The 23,526-nt window shown below is 41.5% G+C and overlaps 1 protein-coding gene across 1 annotated transcript in view; it reads right to left on the bottom strand.

Annotated features, from left to right (window-relative positions):
- The window catches only part of XRN2 (5'-3' exoribonuclease 2), a 211,765-nt gene that overhangs the window by 108,048 nt on the left and 80,191 nt on the right, over nucleotides 1-23,526 (bottom strand). The window contains exons 9-17 of the mRNA XM_053712013.1: nucleotides 19,431-19,588; nucleotides 19,186-19,260; nucleotides 18,973-19,106; nucleotides 18,780-18,837; nucleotides 18,465-18,572; nucleotides 18,184-18,228; nucleotides 17,977-18,102; nucleotides 17,236-17,333; nucleotides 15,504-15,639 (exon numbers count right to left, since the gene is read on the bottom strand). Of these exons, the coding sequence (XP_053567988.1) occupies nucleotides 15,504-15,639; nucleotides 17,236-17,333; nucleotides 17,977-18,102; nucleotides 18,184-18,228; nucleotides 18,465-18,572; nucleotides 18,780-18,837; nucleotides 18,973-19,106; nucleotides 19,186-19,260; nucleotides 19,431-19,588 (938 nt within the window). The remainder of the gene's footprint in view (nucleotides 1-15,503; nucleotides 15,640-17,235; nucleotides 17,334-17,976; nucleotides 18,103-18,183; nucleotides 18,229-18,464; nucleotides 18,573-18,779; nucleotides 18,838-18,972; nucleotides 19,107-19,185; nucleotides 19,261-19,430; nucleotides 19,589-23,526) is intronic.

Here is a 23,526-nt window from a genome sequence, read left to right as displayed (position 1 = left end):
CAAGATATCGTCCAAATAAGGAAACACCGATTAGAGAGTAGGGCACCGAGAACCTTTGAAAAGATTCTCGGAGCTGTCGCTAGGCCAAAAGGAAGCGCAACAAATTGGTAATGCTTGTCTAGAAAACAAAACTTATGCTTACCTGATAAATTTATTTCTCTTGTGGTGTATCCAGTCCACGGATTCATCAACAGGAAGCTGCAAGAAGATCACCCACAGCAGAGCTGTCTATATAGCTCCTCCCCTAACTGCCACCTCCAGTCATTCGACCGAAGACAAGCAAGAGAAAGGAGAAACTATAGGGTGCAGTGGTGACATTTATTTATTTTTTAAACTACAAACACCTGCCTTAAAATGAAAGGGCGGGCCGTGGACTGGATACACCACAAGAGAAATACATTTATCAGGTAAGCATAAATTTTGTTTTCCCTTGTAAGGTGTATCCAGTCCACGGATTCATCCATTACTTGTGGGATACCAATACCAAAGCTATAGGACACGGATGAAGGGAGGGAAAAGGCAGGCGCTTAAACGGAGGGCCCCACTGCCTGTAAGACCTTTATCCCAAAAATAGCCTCCGAAGAAGCAAAAGTATCAAATTTGTAGAATTTAGAAAACGTATGAAGCGAAGACCAAGTCTCCGCCTTACAAATCTGTTCAACAACAGAAGCCTCATTTTTAAAAGCCCATGTGGAAGCCACCGCTCTAGTGGAATGAGCTGTAATTCTTTCAGGAGGCTGCTGGCCAGCAGTCTCATAAGCCAAGCGGATTATACTTCTTAACCAAAAAGAAAGAAGTTGCTGAAGCCTTTCGGCCTTTCCTCTGTCCAGAGTAGACAAACAATGCAGATGTTTGACGAAAATCTTTAGTAGCTTGTAAATAAAACTTTAAAGCACGAACCACGTCAAGATTGTGTAAAAGACGTTCTTTCTTTGGAGAAGGATTAGGACACAGTGACGGAACAACAATCTCCTGATTGATATTCTTATTAGATACCACCTTAGGAAGAAACCCAGGTTTGGTACGCAAAACTACCTTATCTGCATGGAAGATCAGATAAGGGGAATCGCACTGCAAGGCAGATAACTCTGAAACTCTTCGAGCCAAAGAGATGGCTACCAGAAACAGAACTTTCCAAGATAAAAGCTTGATATCTATGGAATGCAGAGGTTCAAACGGAACCCCTTGAAGAACTTTAAGAACTAAATTTAAACTCCATGGCAGAGCAACAGGTATAAAAACACAGGCTTGATGTTAACTAAAGCCTGACAAAACGCCTGAACGTCTGGAACATCCGCCAAACGCTTATGCAAAAGAATAGACAGCAGAAATCTGTCCCTTTAAGGAACTAGCTGACAATCCATTCTCCAATCCTTCTTGGAGAAAAGATAATATCCTGGGAATCCTGACTTTACTCCATGAGTAACCCTTGGATTCACACCAATGAAGATATTTACACCATATCTTATGATAGATTTTCCTGATGACAGGCTTTCAAGCCTGAATTAAGGTATCAATGACCGACTCGTAAAAACCACGCTTTGATAGAATCAAGCGTTCAATCTCCAAGCAGTCAGACGCAGAGAAATTAGATTTGGATGTTTGAAAGGACCCTGAGGTAGAAGGTACTGTCTCAGCGGCAGAGTCCATGGTGGAAAAGATGACATGTCCACCAGATCTGCACATCTGCGGAAGCTCATGCCCTTGGACAGATGGACCTGAGATAGCCACCAGAGAAGAGAATCCCTGGTTTCTTGATCCAGATTTAGTAGAGGGGACAAATCTGTGTAATCCCCATTCCACTGACTGAGCATGCAAAGTTGCAGCGGTCTGAGATGTAGGCGGCCAAACGGTACTATGTCCTTTGCCGCTACCATTAAACCGATTACTTCCATACACTGAGCCACTGAAGGACGAGAAGTGGAATAAAGAACACGGCAAGAGTCTAGAAGTTTTGACAATCTGGCCTTCGTTAGGTAAATCTTAATTTCTACCGAATCGATCAAGAGTCCCTAGGAATGAAACTCTTGTTAGAGGGGATAGAGAACTCTTTCCTTCGTTAACCTTCCACCCATGGGACCTCAGAAATGCCAGAACAATGTCCGTGTGGGACCTGGCAGTTTAAAAAGTCGACACCTGTATCAGAACGTCGTCTAAGTAAGGGGCTACTGCTGTACCCCGCGGCCTTAGGACTGCTAGAAGGGACCCTAGAACCTTTGTAAAGATTCTTGGTGCCGTGGCCAACCCGAAGGGAAGAACCACAAACTGGTAGTGCCCGTCTAGAAAAGCAAACCTGAGAAAACTGATCTTTGCGTATCGGGATGTGAAGATAAGCATCCTTTAAGTCTACGGTAGTCATATTGACCCTCCTGGATCATAGGAAGGATGGTTCGAATAGTCTCCATCTTGAAGGATGGGACTCTGAGAAATTTGTTTAAGATCTTGAGATCTAAGATTGGTCTGAATGTTCCCTCTTTTTTGGGAACTACAAACAGATTTGAATAGAAGCCCTGTCCCTGTTCCTCCTGCTGAACTGGGTGGATCACTCCCATAACTAGGAGGTCTTGAACACAATGTAAGAATGCCTCTCTCTATCTGGTTTGCAGATAAAAGTGAGAGATGAAATCTCCCTCTTGGGGGAGAGGGTTTGAATTCCAGAAGATAACCCTTGAACACAATTTCCAATGCCCAGGGATCCAAGTCTGGGCAAAGAGAGTCTGCCCCCTACTAGATCCGTTTCCGGATCAGGGGCTGCTCCTTCATGCTGTCTTAGAGGCAGCAGCAGGCTTTTTGGCCTGTTTCCCCTTGTTCCAAGCCTGGATAGGTTTCCAGACCGGCTTAGACTGGGCAAAAGTTCCCTCTTGTTTTGTGTTAGAGGAAGTTGAAGCTGCGCCACTCTTGAAGTTTCGAAAGGGCCGAAAACTAGACTGTTTGGTCCTTAATTTGTTGGACCTATCTTGAGGAAGGGCGTGACCTTTTCCTCCAGTGATGTCAGAAATGATCTCCTTCAGTCCAGGCCCGAATAGGGTCTGTCCTTTGAAGGGAATGTTGAGAAGTTTAGACTTTGAAGTCACGTCAGCTGACCAGGATTTAAGCCATAGCGCCCTACGCGCCTGAATAGCAAAACTTGAATTTTTAGCAGTTTGGTTAAATGAACAACGGCGTCAGAAACAAATGAATTGGCTAGCTTAAGAGCCTTAAGCTTGTCAATAATATCTTCCAACGGGGTTTCAACCTGTAGAGCCTCCTCTAGGGACTCAAACCAGAAAGCCGCGGCAGCAGTGACTGGGGCAATGCATGCAAGAGGCTGGAGAATAAAACTCTGTTGAATAAAAATTTTCTTAAGGTAACCCTCTAATTTTTTATCCATTGGATCTAGAAAAGCACAACTGTCCTCGACAGGGATAGTGGTACGCTTAGCTAGAGTAGAAACTGCTCCCTCCACCTTAGGGACCGTCTGCCATAAGTCCTGTGTAGCGGCGTCTATAGGAAACATCTTTTTAAAAACAGGAGGGGGAGAGAACGGTACACCTGGTCTATCCCATTCCTTAGTAATAATTTCAGAAAACCTTTTAGGGATTGGAAAAACATCAGTGTAAGTAGGTACTACATAGAATTTATCCAATCTACATAATTTCTCTGGGACTACAATAGTGTCACAGTCGTCCAGAGTCGCTTAAACCTCCCAGAGCAATACTCGGAGGTGTTCAAGCTTAAATTTAAATGTAGACATATCAGAATCAGATTGAAGTATCTTCCCTGAATCAGAAAAATCACCCACAGATTGAAGCTCCCCTGCTTCAGCTTCATTATATTGTGAGGGTGTATCAGAGATAGCTACTAAAGCGTCAGAGAGCTCTGTATATATTCTAGTCCCAGAGCTGTCTCACTTTCCTTGCAATCCTGGCAGTTTAGATAATACCTCTGTAAGGGTACGATTCATAACTGCCGCCATGTCTTGCAAGGTATACGCAATGGGCGCGCAAGATGTACTTGGCGTCCCCTGAGTGGAATTTATAGGATCTGACACGTGGGGAGAGTTAGATGGCATAACTTCCTCCTTGTCAATTTCTTCTGGTGATAAATTTTTTAAAGCCAGAATATGGTCTTTGTAATCTATAGTAAAATCAGTGCATTTGGTACACATTCTAAGAGGGGGTTCCACAATGGCTTCTAAATATAATGAACAATGAGGTTCCTCTATGTCAGACATGTTTAAACAGACTAGTAATGAGACCAGCAAGCTTGGAAAACACTAATAACTGAACAAGCAAAAAATAAACACGGTACTGTGCCTTTAAGAGAAAAAAAACTATCACAGAAACTGCAAAACAGTGAAAAAAGCAGTAAATCTTACGAAATTTTTACAGTGTGTATAATAGACTGAAATAGCATTGCACCCACTTGCAAATGGATGATTAACCCCTTAGTTCCAAAACCGGATCAAAAAAACGATAAACGTTTTTAAACAGTCACAACCAACTGCCACAGCTCTGCTGTGGCCCTACCTGCCCATACAACGACTTTGGAAGGCACAAAAACCCTTTAGATAGGTCCTATATGTTCAGGGGACTCCTTCAGGGAAGCTGGATGTCTCAAGCTGCAAAAACTACTAGGCCCCTCCCAACCTGTAATCACAGTGAGAGGGCCTTAAAAAAATATCCCTAGGCAAAATCTAGTCATGTGGAAAAACTAGGCCCCAGAATAAAGGTTTTATCACCAATATATAATAAACGTTTATATACCTCAAGCAAACGTTATATCTATTCAGTAATGTGAGTAAGTAACAAATATATTACCCTTTACAGCAAGTATGATACCAGTCGTTATTAAATCCCTGTAATCAGGCTTACCTTAAATATATCCGGTATTGTCAGCATTTTCTAGCTTATCTCTCTAGAAAAATTTAAAACTGCACATACCTCAGATCAGGAGACCCTGCACGCTATTCCCCCAGCTGAAGTTACCCATCTCTTCAGTTATGTGTGAGAACAGCAGTGGAGCTTAGTTACAAATTGCTAAGATCATCAAAAACCACAGGCAGACTCTTCTTCAACTTTCTGCCTGAGGCTAAAATAGTACAACTCCGGTACCATTTGAAAATAAACTTTTGATTGAAGATAAACTACATTAATGCACCACATCTCTCTAGCTACTTCCCTTGTCGAGAGCTGCAAGAGAATGACTGGGAGGTGGCAGTTAGGGGAGGAGCTATATAGACAGCTATGCTGTGGGTGATCCTCTTGCAGCTTCCTGTTGGGAAGGAGAATATCCCACAAGTAATGGATGAATCCGTGGACTGGATACACCTTACAAGAGAAACACATTATTGCTTGTTCAGCCTAAGATGAAGGCCCTTTATTTCAAACTAGAGATTTGTCATCTGCCAGAAATTAAAATTAGTTTTAAAGCTGCAACATACCGACCTACTTTATGCAACACGCTGACAATCTAAAATCTCTATTACAAATCTATCAGGTATAAACACATGCACAACTGAAAGAATGAAACATTGCGACAGGTCTCATTCTATACAGTTAAGTTCTTTCAAACACACATTTAAAATCCATTCTTCTAAAAATGAAAGTTAAAGGGACAGTTTACTCAAAAATTTTCTCCCCTTTAATTTGTTCCCAATGATCCACTTTACCTGCTGGAGTGTATTAAATTGTTTACAAGTAGCTCCTTTGCCCTTATATTGGCATTTGAAATTGTTAATTTAGCATGTGGTATCCCCACCTATTCTGAAAGTTTGTGGCCGCGCGTACCAGCTATAGATAAGCTTTGTAAACACAGCCAGCAGAAGAAATTACACTCCCAGTGTGATAAAGCAGAGATAAGGTAATACAATGTTGATTTTCCATTGTTCTCTCAAAGTATTGGTGATTGTTTAAAGACAGATATAAGATAAAGAAGCAGGTATATGTGCACAATGTGATACAGTAATGAGATCTGATTATACCTACAAGCTCAACCTATTTTATTAGGCTGTGGCTTCAAAACACAAAATCAGAGCTTTAATATACAGAAATAAACCTTAAAAAGCTCATTTTCATACATTTTTACTCTGCAGTTGGTAAAAAATGCAATTGTTAACACATTAAGGAAAAAACTATTTTACAGTATACTGTCCCTTTAACAGAACACTGATAGTTAATATCAATAAAGTTTAAAAAAAAAAAAAAAAAAAAAAAAAAAAAACTACATTTATGCTTACCTGATAAATTTATTTCTCTTGTGGTGTATCCAGTCCACGGGTTCATCCATTACTTGTGGGATATTCTCCTTCCCAACAGGAAGTTGCAAGAGGACACCCACAGCAGAGCTGTCCATATAGCTCCTCCCCTAACTGCCACCCCCAGTCATTCGACCGAAGACAAGCAAGAAAAAAGGAGAAACTATAGGGTGCAGTGGTGACTGTAGTTTAAAATAAAAAACACCTGCCTTAAAATGACAGGGGGGGCCGTGGACTGGATACACCACAAGAGAAATTTATCAGGTAAGCATAAATTTTGCTTTCTCTTGTAAAGGTCTATCCAGTCCACGGGTTCATCCATTACTTGTGGGATACCAATACCAAAGCTTTAGGACACGGATGAAGGGAGGGACAAGGCAGGCCCTTAAACAGAAGGCACCACTGCCTGTAAGACCTCTCTCTTATAAATAGCCTCCTAAGAAGCAAAAGTATTGAATCTGTAGAATTTAGAAAAAGTATGAAGCGAAGACCAGGTCGCCGCCTTACAAATCTGTTCAACAGAGGCCTCATTTTTAAAAGCCCATGTGGAAGCTACCGCTCTAGTGGAATGAGCTGTAATTCTTTCAGGAGGCTGCTGGCCAGCAGTCTCATAAGCTAAGCGTATTATACTACTTAGACAAAAAGATAGAGAAGTTGCCGAAGCCTTTTGGCCTCTACTCTGTCCAGAGTAGACAACAAAGCAAGCAGATGTTTGACGAAAATCCTTCGTAGCTTGTAAATAAAAAACTTTAAAGCACGAACCACATCAAGATTGTGTAAAAGACGTTCCTTCTTTGAGGAAGGATTAAGACATAATGAAGGAACAACAATCTCCTGATTGATGTTCTTATTAGATACTACCTTAGGAAGAAACCAGGGTTAGGTACGCAAAACTACCTTATCTGCATGGAAAATCAGATAAGGGAAATCACACTGTAAAGCAGATAACTCCGAAACTCTTCGAGCCGAGGAGATAGCCACTAGAAACAGAACTTTCCAAGATAAAAGTTTAATATCTATGGAATGCAGAGGTTCAAACGGAACCCCTTGAAGAACTACATTTAAACTCCATGGCGGAGCAACCGGTTTAAACACAGGCTTAATTCCAACTAAAGCCTGACAAAATGCCTGAACGTCTGGAACCTCAGCCAGACGTTTGTGCAAAAGAATAGACAGAGCAGAAATCTGTCCCTTTAAGGATTTAGCAGACAATCGTCTCTCTAATCCCCCCTGGATAAAAGATAATATTCTAGGAATCCTGACTTTACTCCATGAGTAACCATTGGATTCACATCAATGAAGATAGTTACACCATATCTTATGATAGATTTTCCTGGTGACAGGCTTTCGAGCATGAATAAAGGTATCAATGACCGACTCGGAAAACCCACGCTTTGATAGAATCAAGCGTTCAACCTCCAAGCAGTCAGACGCAGAGAAATTAGATTTGAATGTTTGAAAGGACCCTGAAGTAGAAGGTCCTGTCTCAGCGGCAGAGTCCATGGTGGAAAGGATGACATGTCCACCAGATCTGCATACCAAGTCCTGCGTGGCCACGCAGTAGCTACCAAAATCACAGAAGCTCTCTCCTGCTTGATCTTGGCAATCAGACGAGGGAGCAGAGGAAACTGTGGAAACACATAAGCCAGGCTGAAGGAGCAGGGCGCTGCAAGAGCATCTATCAGCGCTGCCTTGGGATCCCTGGACCTGGACCCGTAACAAGGAAGCTTGGCTTTCTGACGAGACTCCATGAGATCCAGTTCTGGTTTGCCCCATAGATGAATCAACTGGGCAAATACCTCCGGATGGAGTTCCCACTCCCCCGGATGAAAAGTCTGCCGACTTAAAAAATCCGCCTCCCAGTTCTCTACTCCTGGGATATGGATAGCTGAGAGATGGCAAGAGTGAACCTCTGCCCATAGAATTATCTTTGAAACCTCCAACATTGCCAGGGGGCTCCTTGTTCCCCCCTGATGGTTGATATAGGCTACAGTCGTGATGTTGTCCGACTGAAATCTGATGAACCTGACCGCAGCTAGCCAAGGCCAAACCTGAAGAGCATTGAATATCGCTCTTAGTTCCAGAATGTTTATCGGAAGGAGGGCTTCCGCCCGAGTCCACGAACCCTGAGCCTTCAGGGAGTCCCAGAAGGCTGGCATCTGTCCTCACTATAGTCCATTCTGGCCTGCGGAAGCTCATTCCCCTGGGCAGATGGACCTGAGATAGCCACCAGAGAAGAGAATCTCTGGTCTCTTGATCCAGATTTAGCAGAGGGGACAAATCTGTGTAATCCCCATTCCACTGACTGAGCATGCAAAGTTGCAGTGGTCTGAGATGTAGGCGGGCAAACGGAACTATGTCCATTGCCGCTACCATTAAGCCGATTACTTCTATACACTGAGCCACTGACGGCTGAGAAGTGGAATAAAGAGCACGGCAGGAAGTTAGAAGCTTTGACAACCTGACCTCTGTCAGAAAAAACAGAATTTATGTTTACCTGATAAATTACTTTCTCCAACGGTGTGTCCGGTCCACGGCGTCATCCTTACTTGTGGGATATTCTCCTCCCCAACAGGAAATGGCAAAGAGCCCAGCAAAGCTGGTCACATGATCCCTCCTAGGCTCCGCCTTCCCCAGTCATTCGACCGACGTAAAGGAGGAATATTTGCATAGGAGAAATCATATGATACCGTGGTGACTGTAGTTAGAGAAAATAAATCATCAGACCTGATTAAAAAACCAGGGCGGGCCGTGGACCGGACACACCGTTGGAGAAAGTAATTTATCAGGTAAACATAAATTCTGTTTTCTCCAACATAGGTGTGTCCGGTCCACGGCGTCATCCTTACTTGTGGGAACCAATACCAAAGCTTTAGGACACGGATGATGGGAGGGAGCAAATCAGGTCACCTAGATGGAAGGCACCACGGCTTGCAAAACCTCTCTCCCAAAAATAGCCTCAGAAGAAGCAAAAGTATCAAATTTGTAAAATTTGGTAAAAGTGTGCAGTGAAGACCAAGTCGCTGCCTTACATATCTGATCAACAGAAGCCTCGTTCTTGAAGGCCCATGTGGAAGCCACAGCCCTAGTGGAATGAGCTGTGATTCTTTCAGGAGGCTGCCGTCCGGCAGTCTCATAAGCCAATCTGATGATGCTTTTAAGCCAAAAAGAGAGAGAGGTAGAAGTTGCTTTCTGACCTCTCCTTTTACCAGAATAAACAACAAACAAGGAAGATGTTTGTCTGAAATCCTTTGTAGCCTCTAAATAGAACTTTAGAGCACGAACTACATCCAAATTGTGCAACAAACGTTCCTTCTTTGAAACTGGATTCGGACACAAAGAAGGCACAACTATCTCCTGGTTAATATTTTTGTTAGAAACAACTTTCGGAAGAAAACCAGGTTTAGTACGCAAAACCACCTTATCTGCATGGAACACCAGATAAGGAGGAGAACACTGCAGAGCAGATAACTCTGAAACTCTTCTAGCAGAAGAAATTGCAACCAAAAACAAAACTTTCCAAGATAATAACTTAATATCTACGGAATGTAAGGGTTCAAACGGAACCCTTTGAAGAACTGAAAGAACTAAATTGAGACTCCAAGGAGGAGTCAAAGGTTTGTAGAAAGGCTTGATTCTAACCAGAGCCTGAACAAAAGCCTGCACATCTGGCACAGCCGCCAGCTTCTTGTGAAGTAAAACAGATAAAGCAGAAATCTGTCCCTTCAAAGAACTTGCAGATAATCCTTTCTCCAAACCCTCTTGTAGAAAGGATAGAATCTTAGGAATTTTTACCCTGTTCCATGGGAATCCTTTTGATTTGCACCAACAGATATATTTTTTCCATACCTTATGGTAAATTTTTCTAGTTACAGGCTTTCTAGCCTGAATAAGAGTATCAATGACAGAATCTGAGAACCCACGCTTTGATAAAATCAAGCGTTCAATCTCCAAGCAGTCAGTTGGAGTGATGCCAGATTCGGATGTTCGAACGGACCTTGAACAAGAAGGTCCCGTCTCAACGGTAGCTTCCATGGTGGAGCCGATGACATATTCACCAGGTCTGCATACCAAGTTCTGCGTGGCCACGCAGGAGCTATCAAGATCACCGAAGCCCTCTCCTGATTGATCCTGGCCACCAGCCTGGGAATGAGAGGAAACGGTGGGAACACATAAGCTAGGTTGAAGGTCCAGGGCGCTACTAGTGCATCTACTAGAGCCGCCTTGGGATCCCTGGATCTGGACCCGTAGCAAGGAACCTTGAAGTTCTGACGAGACGCCATCAGATCCATGTCTGGAAAGCCCCATAATTGAGTTATTTGGGCAAAGATTTCCGGATGGAGTTCCCACTCCCCCGGATGAAATGTCTGACGACTCAGAAAATCCGCTTCCCAATTTTCCACTCCTGGGATGTGGATTGCAGACAAGTGGCAGGAGTGAAGCTCCGCCCATTGAATTACTTTGGTCACTTCTTCCATCGCCAGGGAACTCCTTGTTCCCCCCTGATGGTTGATATATGCAACAGTCGTCATGTTGTCTGATTGAAACCTTATGAATTTGGCCTTTGCTAGTTGAGGCCAAGCCTTGAGAGCATTGAATATCGCTCTCAGTTCCAGAATGTTTATCGGGAGAAGAGATTCTTCCCGAGACCATAGACCCTGAGCTTTCAGGTGTTTCCAGACCGCGCCCCAGCCCACCAGGCTGGCGTCGGTCGTTACAATGACCCACTCTGGTCTTCTGAAGCTCATCCCTTGGGACAGGTTGTCCAGGGTCAGCCACCAACGGAGTGAATCTCTGGTCCTCTGATCTACTTGGATCGTCGGGGACAAATCTGTATAATCCCCATTCCAATGTCTGAGCATGCACAGTTGTAATGGTCTTAGATGAATTCGCGCAAAAGGAACTATGTCCATTGCCGCAACCATCAAACCTATTACTTCCATGCATTGCGCTATGGAAGGAAGAGGAACAGAATGAAGTACTTGACAAGAGCTTAGAAGTTTTGATTTTCTGGCTTCTGTCAGAAAAATCTTCATTTCCAAGGAGTCTATTATTGTTCCCAAGAAGGGAACTCTTGTTGACGGGAATAGAGAACTTTTTTCTACGTTCACTTTCCACCCGTGAGATCTGAGAAAGGCTAGGACAATGTCCGTATGAGCCTTTGCTTGAGGTAGAGACGACGCTTGAATCAGAATGTCATCCAAATAGGGTACTACTGCAATGCCCCTTGGCCTTAGCACCGCTAGAAGGGACCCTAGTACCTTTGTGAAAATTCTTGGAGCAGTGGCTAGTCCGAATGGAAGTGCCACAAACTGGTAATGCTTGTCCAGAAAGGCGAATCTTAGGAACCGATGATGTTCCTTGTGGATAGGAATATGTAGATACGCATCCTTTAAATCCACCGTGGTCATGAATTGACCTTCCTGGATGGTAGGAAGAATTGTCCGAATGGTTTCCATCTTGAACGATGGGACCTTGAGAAATTTGTTTAGGATCTTGAGATCCAAAATTGGCCTGAATGTTCCCTCTTTTTTGGGAACTATGAACAGATTGGAGTAAAACCCCATCCCTTGTTCTCCTAATGGAACAGGATGAATCACTCCCATTTTTAACAGGTCTTCTACACAATGTAAGAATGCCTGTCTTTTTATTTGGTCTGAACCAAAAAACTCTGAGCCATCTCCGTGGAGATGTTGCCTGTGCAACGGCAAAGAGAATGACTGGGGAAGGCGGAGCCTAGGAGGGATCATGTGACCAGCTTTGCTGGGCTCTTTGCCATTTCCTGTTGGGGAGGAGAATATCCCACAAGTAAGGATGATGCCGTGGACCGGACACACCTATGTTGGAGAAATCTTCATTTCTACTGAATCTATCATAGTTCCTAGGAAGGAAACTCTTGTGAGAGGGGAGAGAGAACTCTTTTCTTCGTTCACCTTCCACCCATGAGACCTCAGAAAGGCCATAACAATGTCCGTATGGGACTTGGCTATTTGAAAATTTGATGCCTGTATCAGAATGTCGTCTAAGTAAGGGGCCACCGCTATGCCCCGTGGTCTTAGAACCGCTGGTAGGGACCCTAGAACCTTCGTAAAAATGATTGGTGCTGTGGCTAACCCGAAGGGAAGAGCCACAAACTGGTAATGCCTGTCTAGGAAGGCAAACCTGAGAAACCGATCTCTGTGTATCGGAATGTGGAGATAAGCATCCTTTAAGTCCACAGTAGTCATATTGACCCTCCTGGATGAGAGGTAGGATGGTTCGAATAGTCTCCATCTTGAACGATGGGACCCTGAGAAATTTGTTTAGGATCTTGAGATCCAAGATTGGTCTGAAAGTTCCCTCTCTTTTTTGGGAACTATAAACAGATTTGAATAGAATCCTTGTCCCTGTTCCTCCCTTGGAACTGGGTGGATCACTCCCATGACCAGAAGGTCTTGAACACAACGCAAGAATGCCTCTCTCTTTATCTGGTTTGCAGATAATTGAGAAAGATGAAATCTCTCACTTGGGGATGAGGCTTTGAAATCCAGAAGATGAAACAATCTCCAGAGCCCAGGGATCCTGGACGTCTCTTGCCCAAGCCTGGGCGAAGAGAGAAAGTCTGCCCCCAACTAGATCCGGTCCCCTATCGGGGGCTACTCCTTCATGCCGTCTTAGAGGCAGCAGCAGGTTTTTTGGCCTGCTTTCCCTTGCTCCAAGCCTGGTTAGGTCTCCAGACTGGCTTGGACTGGGCAAAATTTCCTTCTTGTTTTGAAGTAGAGGAAGTTGAAGCTGCGCCACTCTTGAAGGTCCGAAAGTTAGTCTGTTTGGTCCTTAATTTGTTGGACCTATCCTGGGGAAGGGTGTGGCCTTTCCCTCCAGTAATATCAGAAATTATCTCCTTCAGTCCAGGCCCGAATAGGGTCTGCCCTTTAAAGGGATGTTGAGAAGCTTAGACTTTAAAGTAACGTCAGCTGACCAGGATTTAAGCCATAGCGCCCTACGCGCCTGAATGGCAAAACCTGAATTATTAGCCATTAGCTTAGTTAAATGAAAAACGGTGTCAGAAATAAATGAATTGGCTAACTTAAGAGCTTTAAGCCTGTCTAGGATATCATCCAACGGGGTTTCCACCTGAAGAGCCTCTTCAAGAGACTCAAACCAGAAAGCCGATGCAGCAGTGACTGGGGCAATGCATGCAAGAGGCTGCAAAATAAAACCTTGTTGTATAAAGATTTTCTTAAGGAAACCCTCTAATTTTTTATCCATTGGATCTAGGAAAGCACAACTGTCCTCGACGAGGATAGTTGTACGCTTAGCTAGGGTAGATACTGCTCCCTCCACCTTAGGGACCCTCTGCCACGAGTCCCGTGTAGCGGCATCTATGGGAAACATCCTTTTTAACGCAGGAGGGGGAGAGAACGGTACACCTGGTCTATCCCATTCCTTCGTAACAATTTCTGAAAACCTCTTAGGTATTGGAAAAACATCAGTGTAAACAGGCACTGCAAAGTATTTGTCCATTTGACACAATTTCTCTGGGACTACAATGGTGTCACAGTCATCCAGAGTTGTTAAAACCTCCTTGAGCAACAAGCGGAGGTGTTCAAGCTTAAATTTAAATGCTGTCATTTCAGACTGGAGTAATGCCTTCCCTGAATCAGAAATGTCACCCACAGATAGAAGCTCTCCTGCTTCGGCTTCTGTACATTGTCAGGGTATATCAGACATAGCTACTAAAGCGTCAGAGCTCTGTATTTGTTCTAGCCCCAGAGCTGTCTCGCTTTCCTTGTAACCCTGGCAATTTGGACAATACCTTACAAGACATGGCGGCAGTTATGAATCATACCCTCACAGAGGTAAACGCATTGGACGCGCCAGATGTACTTGGCGTCACTTGCGCTGGAGATATAGGTTCTGACACATTGGGAGAGCTAGGTGGTTTAACCACCCTTTTGTCAGTCTGAGAAACCTCTGGTGATGAAACCTCTGGTGATAAATCCTTAAAACCCATAATATGGTCTTTATAATTTATAGAAAGGTCAGTGCATTTGGCACACATTCCAAGAGGGGGTTCCACAATGGCTTCTAAACATAATGAACAAGGAGTTTCCTCTATGTCAGACATGTTTAACAGACTAGTTATGAGACCAGCAAGCTTGGAAAACACTTTAATAAATGTGAAAAAGCAATTAAATAAAAACGGTACTGTGCCTTTAAGAGAAAAAAAAAAACTACCTCATAAACTACAAAACAGTGATAACAAGTAGTAAACTCTATGAAATTTTTACAGTGTGTATAAGAGACTAAAGCAGCATTGCACCCACTTGCAAATGGATGATTAACCCCTTAGGCCACAAAACGGATTAGAAAAACGGAAAAACCATTAAAAAACAGTCAAACACACTGCCACAGCTCTGCTGTGGCCCTACCTGCCCTTAAACACTATTTTTGCAGGAAAAAACACCCTCTACAGTGGTCCTAAATGCCAGAGGACTCCTTTAGGGAAGCTGTATGTCTCAGTCTGAATATCAACTGCGCAAAAATAGGCCCCTCCCACCATGCACTGAATGTCAGAGGGCCTTTTTTAGGAGTGATCTAATAAGCCATGTGGAAAACTAGGCCCCAAAATAAAGATTTATCACCCTCAGAGAAAAAACCTTTTTACTATAAAACACGCAAACGTTTTTACACTAAGTAATAGGAGTATTAACATGATTACCCTTTTCTGCAAGCATGATCTCAGTTGCTGTTAAATCACTGTATCAGGCTTACCTCAAATATACCAGGCACTGTCAGCATTTTCTAGACCTTATCTCTCTAGAAAAAAATATACTGAACATACCTCAAAGCAGGCAATCTGCAGACCGTCTCCCCAACTGAAGTTTTCTTTCCATACTCTTCAGTTAAGTGTGAGAACAGCAATGGACCTTAGTTACAAACCACTAAGATCAAACCTCCAGGCAGAATTCTTCTTCCAATTTCTGCCTGAGAGTAAAAACAGTACAACGCCGGTACCGTTTAAAAATAAAACTTTTGATTGAAGGTAAAAAACTACACTAATTCACCACATCTCTCTTGATACTTCCTTTCTTGTCGAGAGCTTGCAAGAGATTGACTGGGGGTGGCAGTTAGGGGAGGAGCTATATAGACAGTGCTGTGGGTGATCTTCTTGCAGCTTCCTGTTAAGGAGAATATCCCACAAGTAATGGATGAACCCGTGGACTGGATACACCTTTACAAGAGAAAAAAAAGTGTTAATTCTATTAGTTTACAGACAGTTATGTACCTGGTAATAATATCTTAGAACCCAGCAAAGACCTTCAACATATGACTGCACAACTTTCCGTCTAAACTTCTCATCTGAGGCATCAACATCAAATTTATTTTTGTAATAACGCTGCTTCCAGCCATCTTCCCACAACCTACAAGAGAAGGTAATCAGTACAAAGCACTTCAAGCTGGTATTTTTATTTAGGCCATATAGAATGCAAAACATTATTTGCTCAATTACATTTCATCATAAACCTCATATTGCATTCATTGTAAATACATAAGAAAAAGGGAGGAGGGGAAACTGCACAATTTAACACTGATTGTGTACATAAGTTACATTAATGTTTAACAACTTATATACATGTGTAGCCAAGTCAGTATCTCCTAAAGAAAAGTAAAAATTATTTCTGTGGAAAAAAAAGTGCAAGACAGGCATGTACTGTATATGATTTGATTGTATGAAGAAATGTGTTACAAGTTATAAACATGGTTCTCTCTCAAATTGTGAGCAAGTAAGAATTCCAGTCAAACACTATATGTACTAACTAAAATGACTGAAAACGTGGTTCGGCTTATAGTCTTGCACAGGTATATATTTTTAAAAAAAACACCTTGTTGCAAACATTTTCATTTATCTAATATTTAATTTGCATTGCTAAGCGATTTATACCACCACTTACATGTCTTGAATTCAGGCACAGACAACAAAAGTGCTGGAGCATTACAATCATACATGAAAAGCCAAAAATCATTTAACATAAGTCAGAATTCAAAGACGATATAAGGCTATTTAGTGGTGGACAAGGGCAAAAATATTCACCCGCCGTGCAATTCACTGCCCGTATTTACTATTGCACATGGGCGTTCCTGTGCGCTCGCGTGAAACTCCACCCCTGCACAGCTGATCACGCATGGGCAGGAGCATTCAAATTTAAATTCTCCATCTAAGAGGAGGACTGCTAGCTCCTGCAATTTGACAGTGATACAGGTTGAAAATTTAACAGCTAAAAAAAAGATGATTATTTTCCAAAGCTAGTATACATGTTAAGTTCAATGAGAAAATGTAAAACTGCATACAAGGGACTGAATTTATATCTCATACAAAAAAAACAAAAAAAATAACCACTACAACAGCATTTTTTATAGTTAAAATACATTAAAAAAAAATTATATTTATGACACCCAAAACAGTAATACATTTTGCTTTAACTTTTATTCTGCCAAATTAAGCAGGATTACTGTGTATGCTTGTTAGGACAAAAACATGTCCAATTTATTAGGGTGTTAATGGAACACCAGTACAATTAAAAATTTGAAGAATGAATCTGCAGTTTATAGATCAAAGCACAAAATCAGAATAAAGATGCTTCACTGAAATCAGATAATGTGAAACATATCAACTAAAGATTAAGGGTTAAATATTCATCAGTAACACAGGATTTCAAAGCACATAATCATAATGAATGCAGGATGTCTAGCCAATGTAGTGCCTGGTCTCAAATGTAAAAAGTGGCTCAGAGAAAGGAAGCCTGCACGCATACTAATCTTGCTACTTGGATTTAACAGCTCTAGCTTACTCATCTCACTGGAATTTACAGAATATTGTAACTCTCCACATTAATTACTGGTGGATAAAAAGATCACAGAAAATTATCCAAAAGGCACCGCTGCTATAAAGCTAAATGACATTAATTAGGCTCAACATAATTCAGCAATTTTAAAACAAAGTGCTAGCAAAACTTCACCTGATATTATCTTCTGGCTCAGGTTCACTGTCACTATCATCAGCTTTACGTTTTGTTCCTCCTGCAGAGGATCCTTGATTTGAAGCATTTTGAAAAGTCTGTAAAAGGTGTAAACAGCACTAAGAATTTTTAACAACACAAAAAAGGTAAAAATGAGAGAAAGAGCGAGAGCAAGAAAGAAAGAACGAACGAGAGATCGAGAGAATACATCAAGAGTTCCCATTTTACAATGTGGAATGTATTTATTTTCATTTTTATTAAAAAAAGTTCTAGATTTGCAAAATAAAGGAATACATTAAACATAACTATTTCTAACCAGGAGAAAGACAAAACAAAAGCAGGAATATCTGCTTACGAGCAAGCCCATCTTTGTTTCAGCACCTGGGTAGTTTGCCGATAGGTGGCTAAATGTACCCACCAATCAGCAAGAGCTGTCCAGTGTCCTGAACCAAAAATGGGCTGGCTCGTAAGCTTACAATTCTACTTTTTAAAAGAAAGATACCAAGAAAATGAAGAAAAATGTATAATATGAGATTAGAAAATTGCATGCTGTGATTCATGAAAGAAAAAAAAAATTGTTCAGTATCCCTTTAAATTAGAAAGAAGAGTACATAAAAAGAAGAGGATAAAACAGACTATATTTTGTACACTATACAAATTTTAGGGAAAAATATTGTCCTGTATATTTTTATCATCAATATCCCATTACACACATTTACCTTTTAAGCATTGGTCACTTACTTGATTATGCATTCTCATTTCATAAGCGCTCTGTCTTGGATTGTTGATAACAGAGGATGAACTATTTCCTCGACCCAGCGCCTGAGGAGCAAACTGTCCAGATGGCATAGAACCATGCTGTTCTCTCTATGTACAAGAAAGAATGATTATATCTCTATATATCTATATATCTATATATCTATCTTTTTTGAAGACTGTAAAACATACCTTCATTCTCTTCCTTTTTTCTTTATTTCTTCTTTTAAAATTCTCCTAAAATTAAAGTATTATATTGTAGAATGGAAGACTTTTTTCCACAAAAAAGGAAAGTGGAGTGTGAGTGAGACAGTCAATTGAACGCAAACTATTCTGGGTGACATGATATGTAAAATACACCATTAGTATAGAGACAGAGTTATGGGAAGCCGGACCGTAGTGTGGACAACCCTACATTTTTCTGGTTTAAAAATACACACATCCACAGCAATACATAAGCATAAGTAACATACATCATCATCTTTTCGTTTTTTGAAAATGCTATCTTCAACTTCACCAACTGCAAGCATGATCATCTGTACTCTTTCAAGGTTTACAAACCCACTTTCTGTGAGATAACCCTGGAAAAAAAAAAAAAAAATTTACTACAAAACAAAAAGTACCCAGAAAATGTTTGTTTCATACAGCAGATTCTTAAAGGGACAATGTACTCATTTTATCTCCACCTTTAATTTGAGTCTAATGATCCATTTTACGTGCTGTGTTATTTATTAAATTGCTTACAAAAAGATCCTTTAACTTTATATCAGCACAAGGCCAAGACTTACCCCAGTTTTATGCACAACATTTTTGTAAATTCCAACAAGTCGATCAATAGCACCCTCCCTGAGGCAGAGACAAATAATAAAATTAAAAAAATATAACACATCAGGCATCTGTATTTTACAATTTCTACATCAGGTATAGAGGTAAAGCATTTAAAAAAAAAAAAAAAAAAAAAAAAAAAAAAAAAAAACATACCTGATTTCAAGAGAAGGTAAATGAGGCAAAAAATCATTCCCCACAAAGAAACACATAAAGACCCAATCGTCAACACTTCTTTCAAAGTCAAATGGAAATGGTAAGCTGGCCATAGCAAGTTCCTTTTCTAAATACTAGAAGCAAACAAATGAAAATGATTATGGATGTCAAAACAGAGGAATGAATAAAAACTATAATAAGTTTGTCCCTTACCTCCCGTAATACGCTGAGACGAATAAAAATAAACTCCTGTTCAGAAGCTGGAAGTTTATCTGCAAACTCATCATGCTGCAAAAACAAAAAAGATTCTCACATAAGAATTTAAAGTAAAACAAGCTTATTTTGCACACTATCTTAAACATTGGCCTTGTCATAAAAAAAATAAACCCACAACCCCCCCCCCACACACACACACACTGTATACTTGAAACTGAACAAGCCATTAAAAGAACAATTACCTCTCCTTTTTTCTCTCTTGGTAGTCCCTGACATTCCTTTATCTCATGTCCAACCTGACCACATAACCCACATGGTCTTGGTTGGTTAGGCTTAAACTCCTCTCTGATAATCGTAAAATTTGGTTCATGAGTAGCCAACCCTAACATGATCAGATCAGCTGTAGGGAAAGGATATTAAAAAAAATATATATATATTAAATCTGCATTTCATAACCTTAAAGTGAATGTAAATTTTGATGCTAAAGTGCCAATTTTTTTTAAATAATTAGATTTAAAAAAGGGGTACTTTAATTAATCAAAATTTACATTTCACTCGTGTTGTGAAAAAAATTTACCTTTTAATCTTGACAGCAGCTCCAGCTTCCTTCACACGTCACAAAAACTCTTCCTGGGTCTAAAATGAGGAATCTGGCTTCCTGCAATCACGGCGTTGAATCACACATCGATTTCCCCCGGGGGGAGGATGATCTACCGATCATTTCTGACATCAGAAATGGCTTGTGACGACCAGAGGAAGCTGGAGCTGCTGTCAAGTTTAAAAAGGTATTTCTTCACGAGTGAAATGTTAATTTTGATGAATTAAAGTGCCCCTGTTTTTAATCAAATTTTTTTTAAAAACGAGCACTTTAGCATCAAAATTTACATTCACTTTAAATGTATTTGTATTTCTTTTGCATCAGAACCATACAAGCACAAAAGCAAGAAAAGTTTTTTTTTCATATTTTGTGTTTACGAGTAGTAGAATTTTATATTTTTTATAAATAGCTTGATATAATTTTTTTCAACAAAGCAAGCTGAATAAAAAAGGAAATTTATTCTTACCTGATAAATTTGTTTCTTTTACGATACGATGAGTCCACGTATTTCAACCTTACTTGTGGGATATCCCCTCCTGGTCAGTTGGAGGAGGCAAAGAGCACCAAAGCAGAGCTGTATATATAGCTCCTCCCCTCCCTCTCCAGTCATTCAACCGAAGTTAGGAAGAGAAAGGAAAAGCCAAGGTGCAGAGGTGACTGAAGTTTAACAAAATTAAAGATCTGTCTTAGAAAAACAGGGTGGGCCGTGGACTCATCGTATAAGAAACAAATTTATCAGGTAAGAATAAATTTCCTTTTCTTTTACAAGATACGATGAGTCCACGGATTTAATCCTTACTTGTGGGATACAATACCAAAGCTATAGTACACGGATGAAACGGGAGGGACAAGACAGTGAACCTAAACAGAAGGCACCACTGCTTGAAGAACTTTCCTCCCAAAAACAGCCTCAGACGAGGCAAAAAGTATCAAATTCGTAAAAAAGTGTGAAGACACGACCAAGTTGCAGCTTTGCAAATCTGTTCAACAGAAGCATCATTTTTTAATGCCCATGAGGAAGCCACAGCCCTAGTGGAATGAGCAGTAATTCGGTCAGGAAGCTGCTGTCCAGCAGTCTCATATGCAAAACGGATGATAGCCGTAGCTTTCTGACCCCTACGTTTCCCTGAAAAGAAAAAAAAACGACAAACAATGAAGACGATTGACAAAAATCCTTAGTCGCCTGTAAGAACTTCAAGGCAGGGATCACGTCCAAATTATATAACAGACGCTCCTTCTTAGAAGGATTCGGACACAAGGAAGGAACAACAATTTCCTGATTAATATTTTTATTTGAAACAACCTTAGGAAGAAAACCAGCTTTGGTACGCAACACCACCTTATTGGAATGAAAAATAAGATAAGGAGAATCACATTGTAATGCCGAAAGCTCAGAAACTCTGCAAGAAGAAGAAATAGCAACCAAAAATAAAAAACTTTCCAAGATAACTTAATATCTATGGAATGCATAGGTTCAAACGGAACCCCTTGAAGAACTTTAAGAACTAAATTCAAACTCCAAGGAGGAGCAATAGGTCGAAACACAGGCCTGATTCTAGTCAGAGACTGACAAAAAGATTGAACATCTGCCAGACGCTTGTGTAACAAAATAGATAAAGCAGACATCTGTCCCTTTAAGGAACTTGCTGACAACCCTTTCTCCAATCCGTCTTGGAGATTAGACAAAATCCAGGGAATCCTAACACTACTCCATGAGTAGCCCTTGAATTCACCCCAATAAAGATATTTACGCCATATCTTGTGGTAAATTTTTCTAGTAACAGGCTTACGTGCCCGAATCAAGGTATCAATGACAGAATCAGAAAACCCTCGCTTAGATAAAATTAAGCATTCAATCTTCAAGCAGTTCGCTGCAGAGAATGGAAGGGTCCATGAATGAGAAGGTCTTTCCTCAATGGAAGCTTCCATGGTTGCTGAAATGACATGTCCACCAGATTGGCATACCAAGTCCTGCGAGGCCACGCAGGAGCGATGAGAACACCGAAGCCCTCTCATGTTTGACTCAAGCAATCACCTGGGGAAGGAGAGCAAATGGAGGGAACACATAAGCTAGGCTGAAAGACCAAGGTACTGCCAAGGCATCCATCAGCTCGGCCTGGGGATCCCTGGACCCGTATCTCGGAAGCTTGGCATTCTGACGAGACGCCATAAGTTCCAACTCTGGCCTGCACCATCTGAGAATCAGGTTGGCAAATACCTCCGGATGAAGTTCCCATTCTCCCGGATGAAATATCTGTCTGCTTAGAAAATCCGCTTCCCAGTTATCCACACCTGGGATGTGTGGATCGCCGACAGATAAGAGTGAGCCTCCGCCCACTGAATTATTTTGGCTACTTCTGTCATCGCTAAGGAACTCCTTGTTCCTCCCTGATTGAAGTAAGCTACAGTCGTAATGTTGTCCGACTGGAATCTGATGAACTTGGCCGAAGGCAACTGAGGCCAAGCCTGAAGCGCATTGAATATTGCTCTCAACTCTAGGATATTGATGGGAAGTAGAGACTCCGTTCAAATCCATACACCCTGAGCCCTCAGGGAGTTCCAGACTGCTCCCCATCCTATCAGGCTGGCATCCGTTGTCACTATCACCCATGAGGGTCTGCGTAAGCATGTACCCTGGGATATATGATCCAGCGACAACCACCATAGAAGAGAGAGTCCCTTGTCTCCTGATCTAGATGTATTTGAGGAGATAAATATGTATAATCTCCATTCCACTGACTGAGCATGCTCAGTTGCAGAGGTCTGAGATGAAAACGAGCAAACTGAATGATGTCCATCGCCACTACCATCAATCCAATTACCTCTAAGGATTGGTCTGAAGGGCTCGGCATGTATGCAGAATCTTTAACTTTCTGACCTCCGTCAAAAAGATCTTCATGGATAGAGAGTCAATTAGAGTTCCCAGGAAAGGAACCCTTGTCTGAGGAACTAGCGAACTCTTTAACCAGATTCACCTTCCACCCGTGAGTCCTCAGGAAGGATAGAACAATGTCGGTATGAGACTTTGCTAGCTGATAAGACTCCTGGATCAGAATATCGTCCAGATACTGCAATGCCCTGCGGTCTTAGAACCGCCAGCAGAGACCCCAGAACCTTCTTGAAAATTCTGGGTGCCGTGGCCAGACCGAAAGGAAGAGCCACGAACTGAAAATGTTTGTCCAGGAAAGCAAACCTCAGGAACTTGCGATGTTCTCTGTGGATAGGAACATGACGATATGCATCCTTTAAATCCACTGTAGTAATAAATTGACTCTCCTGGATCAATGGAAGAATGGTACGAATAGTTTCCATCTTGAATGATGGAACTGAGAAACTTGTTAAACTTTTGGTGGTCTAAAATAGGTCGGAACGTTCCCTCTTTTTTGGGAACTACAAAGATTTGAATAAAACCCCGGTCCCTGTATTGGAACGGGACATATTACTCCCATGGAAGAGAGGTCTCCTACACAACGTAAGAACGCCTCTCTTTATCTGGTCTGTAGATAATCGAGAAAGAAGAAACCTTCCTCTGGGGGAAGAGTTTCTGAACTCCAACTGACATCCCTGAGATACAATTTCTAATGTCCAGGGATCCTGAACATCTCTTATCCAAGCCTGGAAGAAGAGAGATAGTCTGCCCCTCACTAGATCCAGTCCCGGATCTGGGGCCGACACTTCATGCTGACTTGGAAACAGCAGTAGGCTTTCTTGGATTGTTTACCCTTGTTCCAAGACTGGTT

This window comes from Bombina bombina, chromosome 4 (assembly GCF_027579735.1).
Source record: "Bombina bombina isolate aBomBom1 chromosome 4, aBomBom1.pri, whole genome shotgun sequence".
In the NCBI taxonomy this organism is placed as follows: domain Eukaryota; kingdom Metazoa; phylum Chordata; class Amphibia; order Anura; family Bombinatoridae; genus Bombina; species Bombina bombina.
Note: the sequence above shows the minus strand (reverse complement) of the source record. Positions and strands in the feature narration are given on the sequence as shown.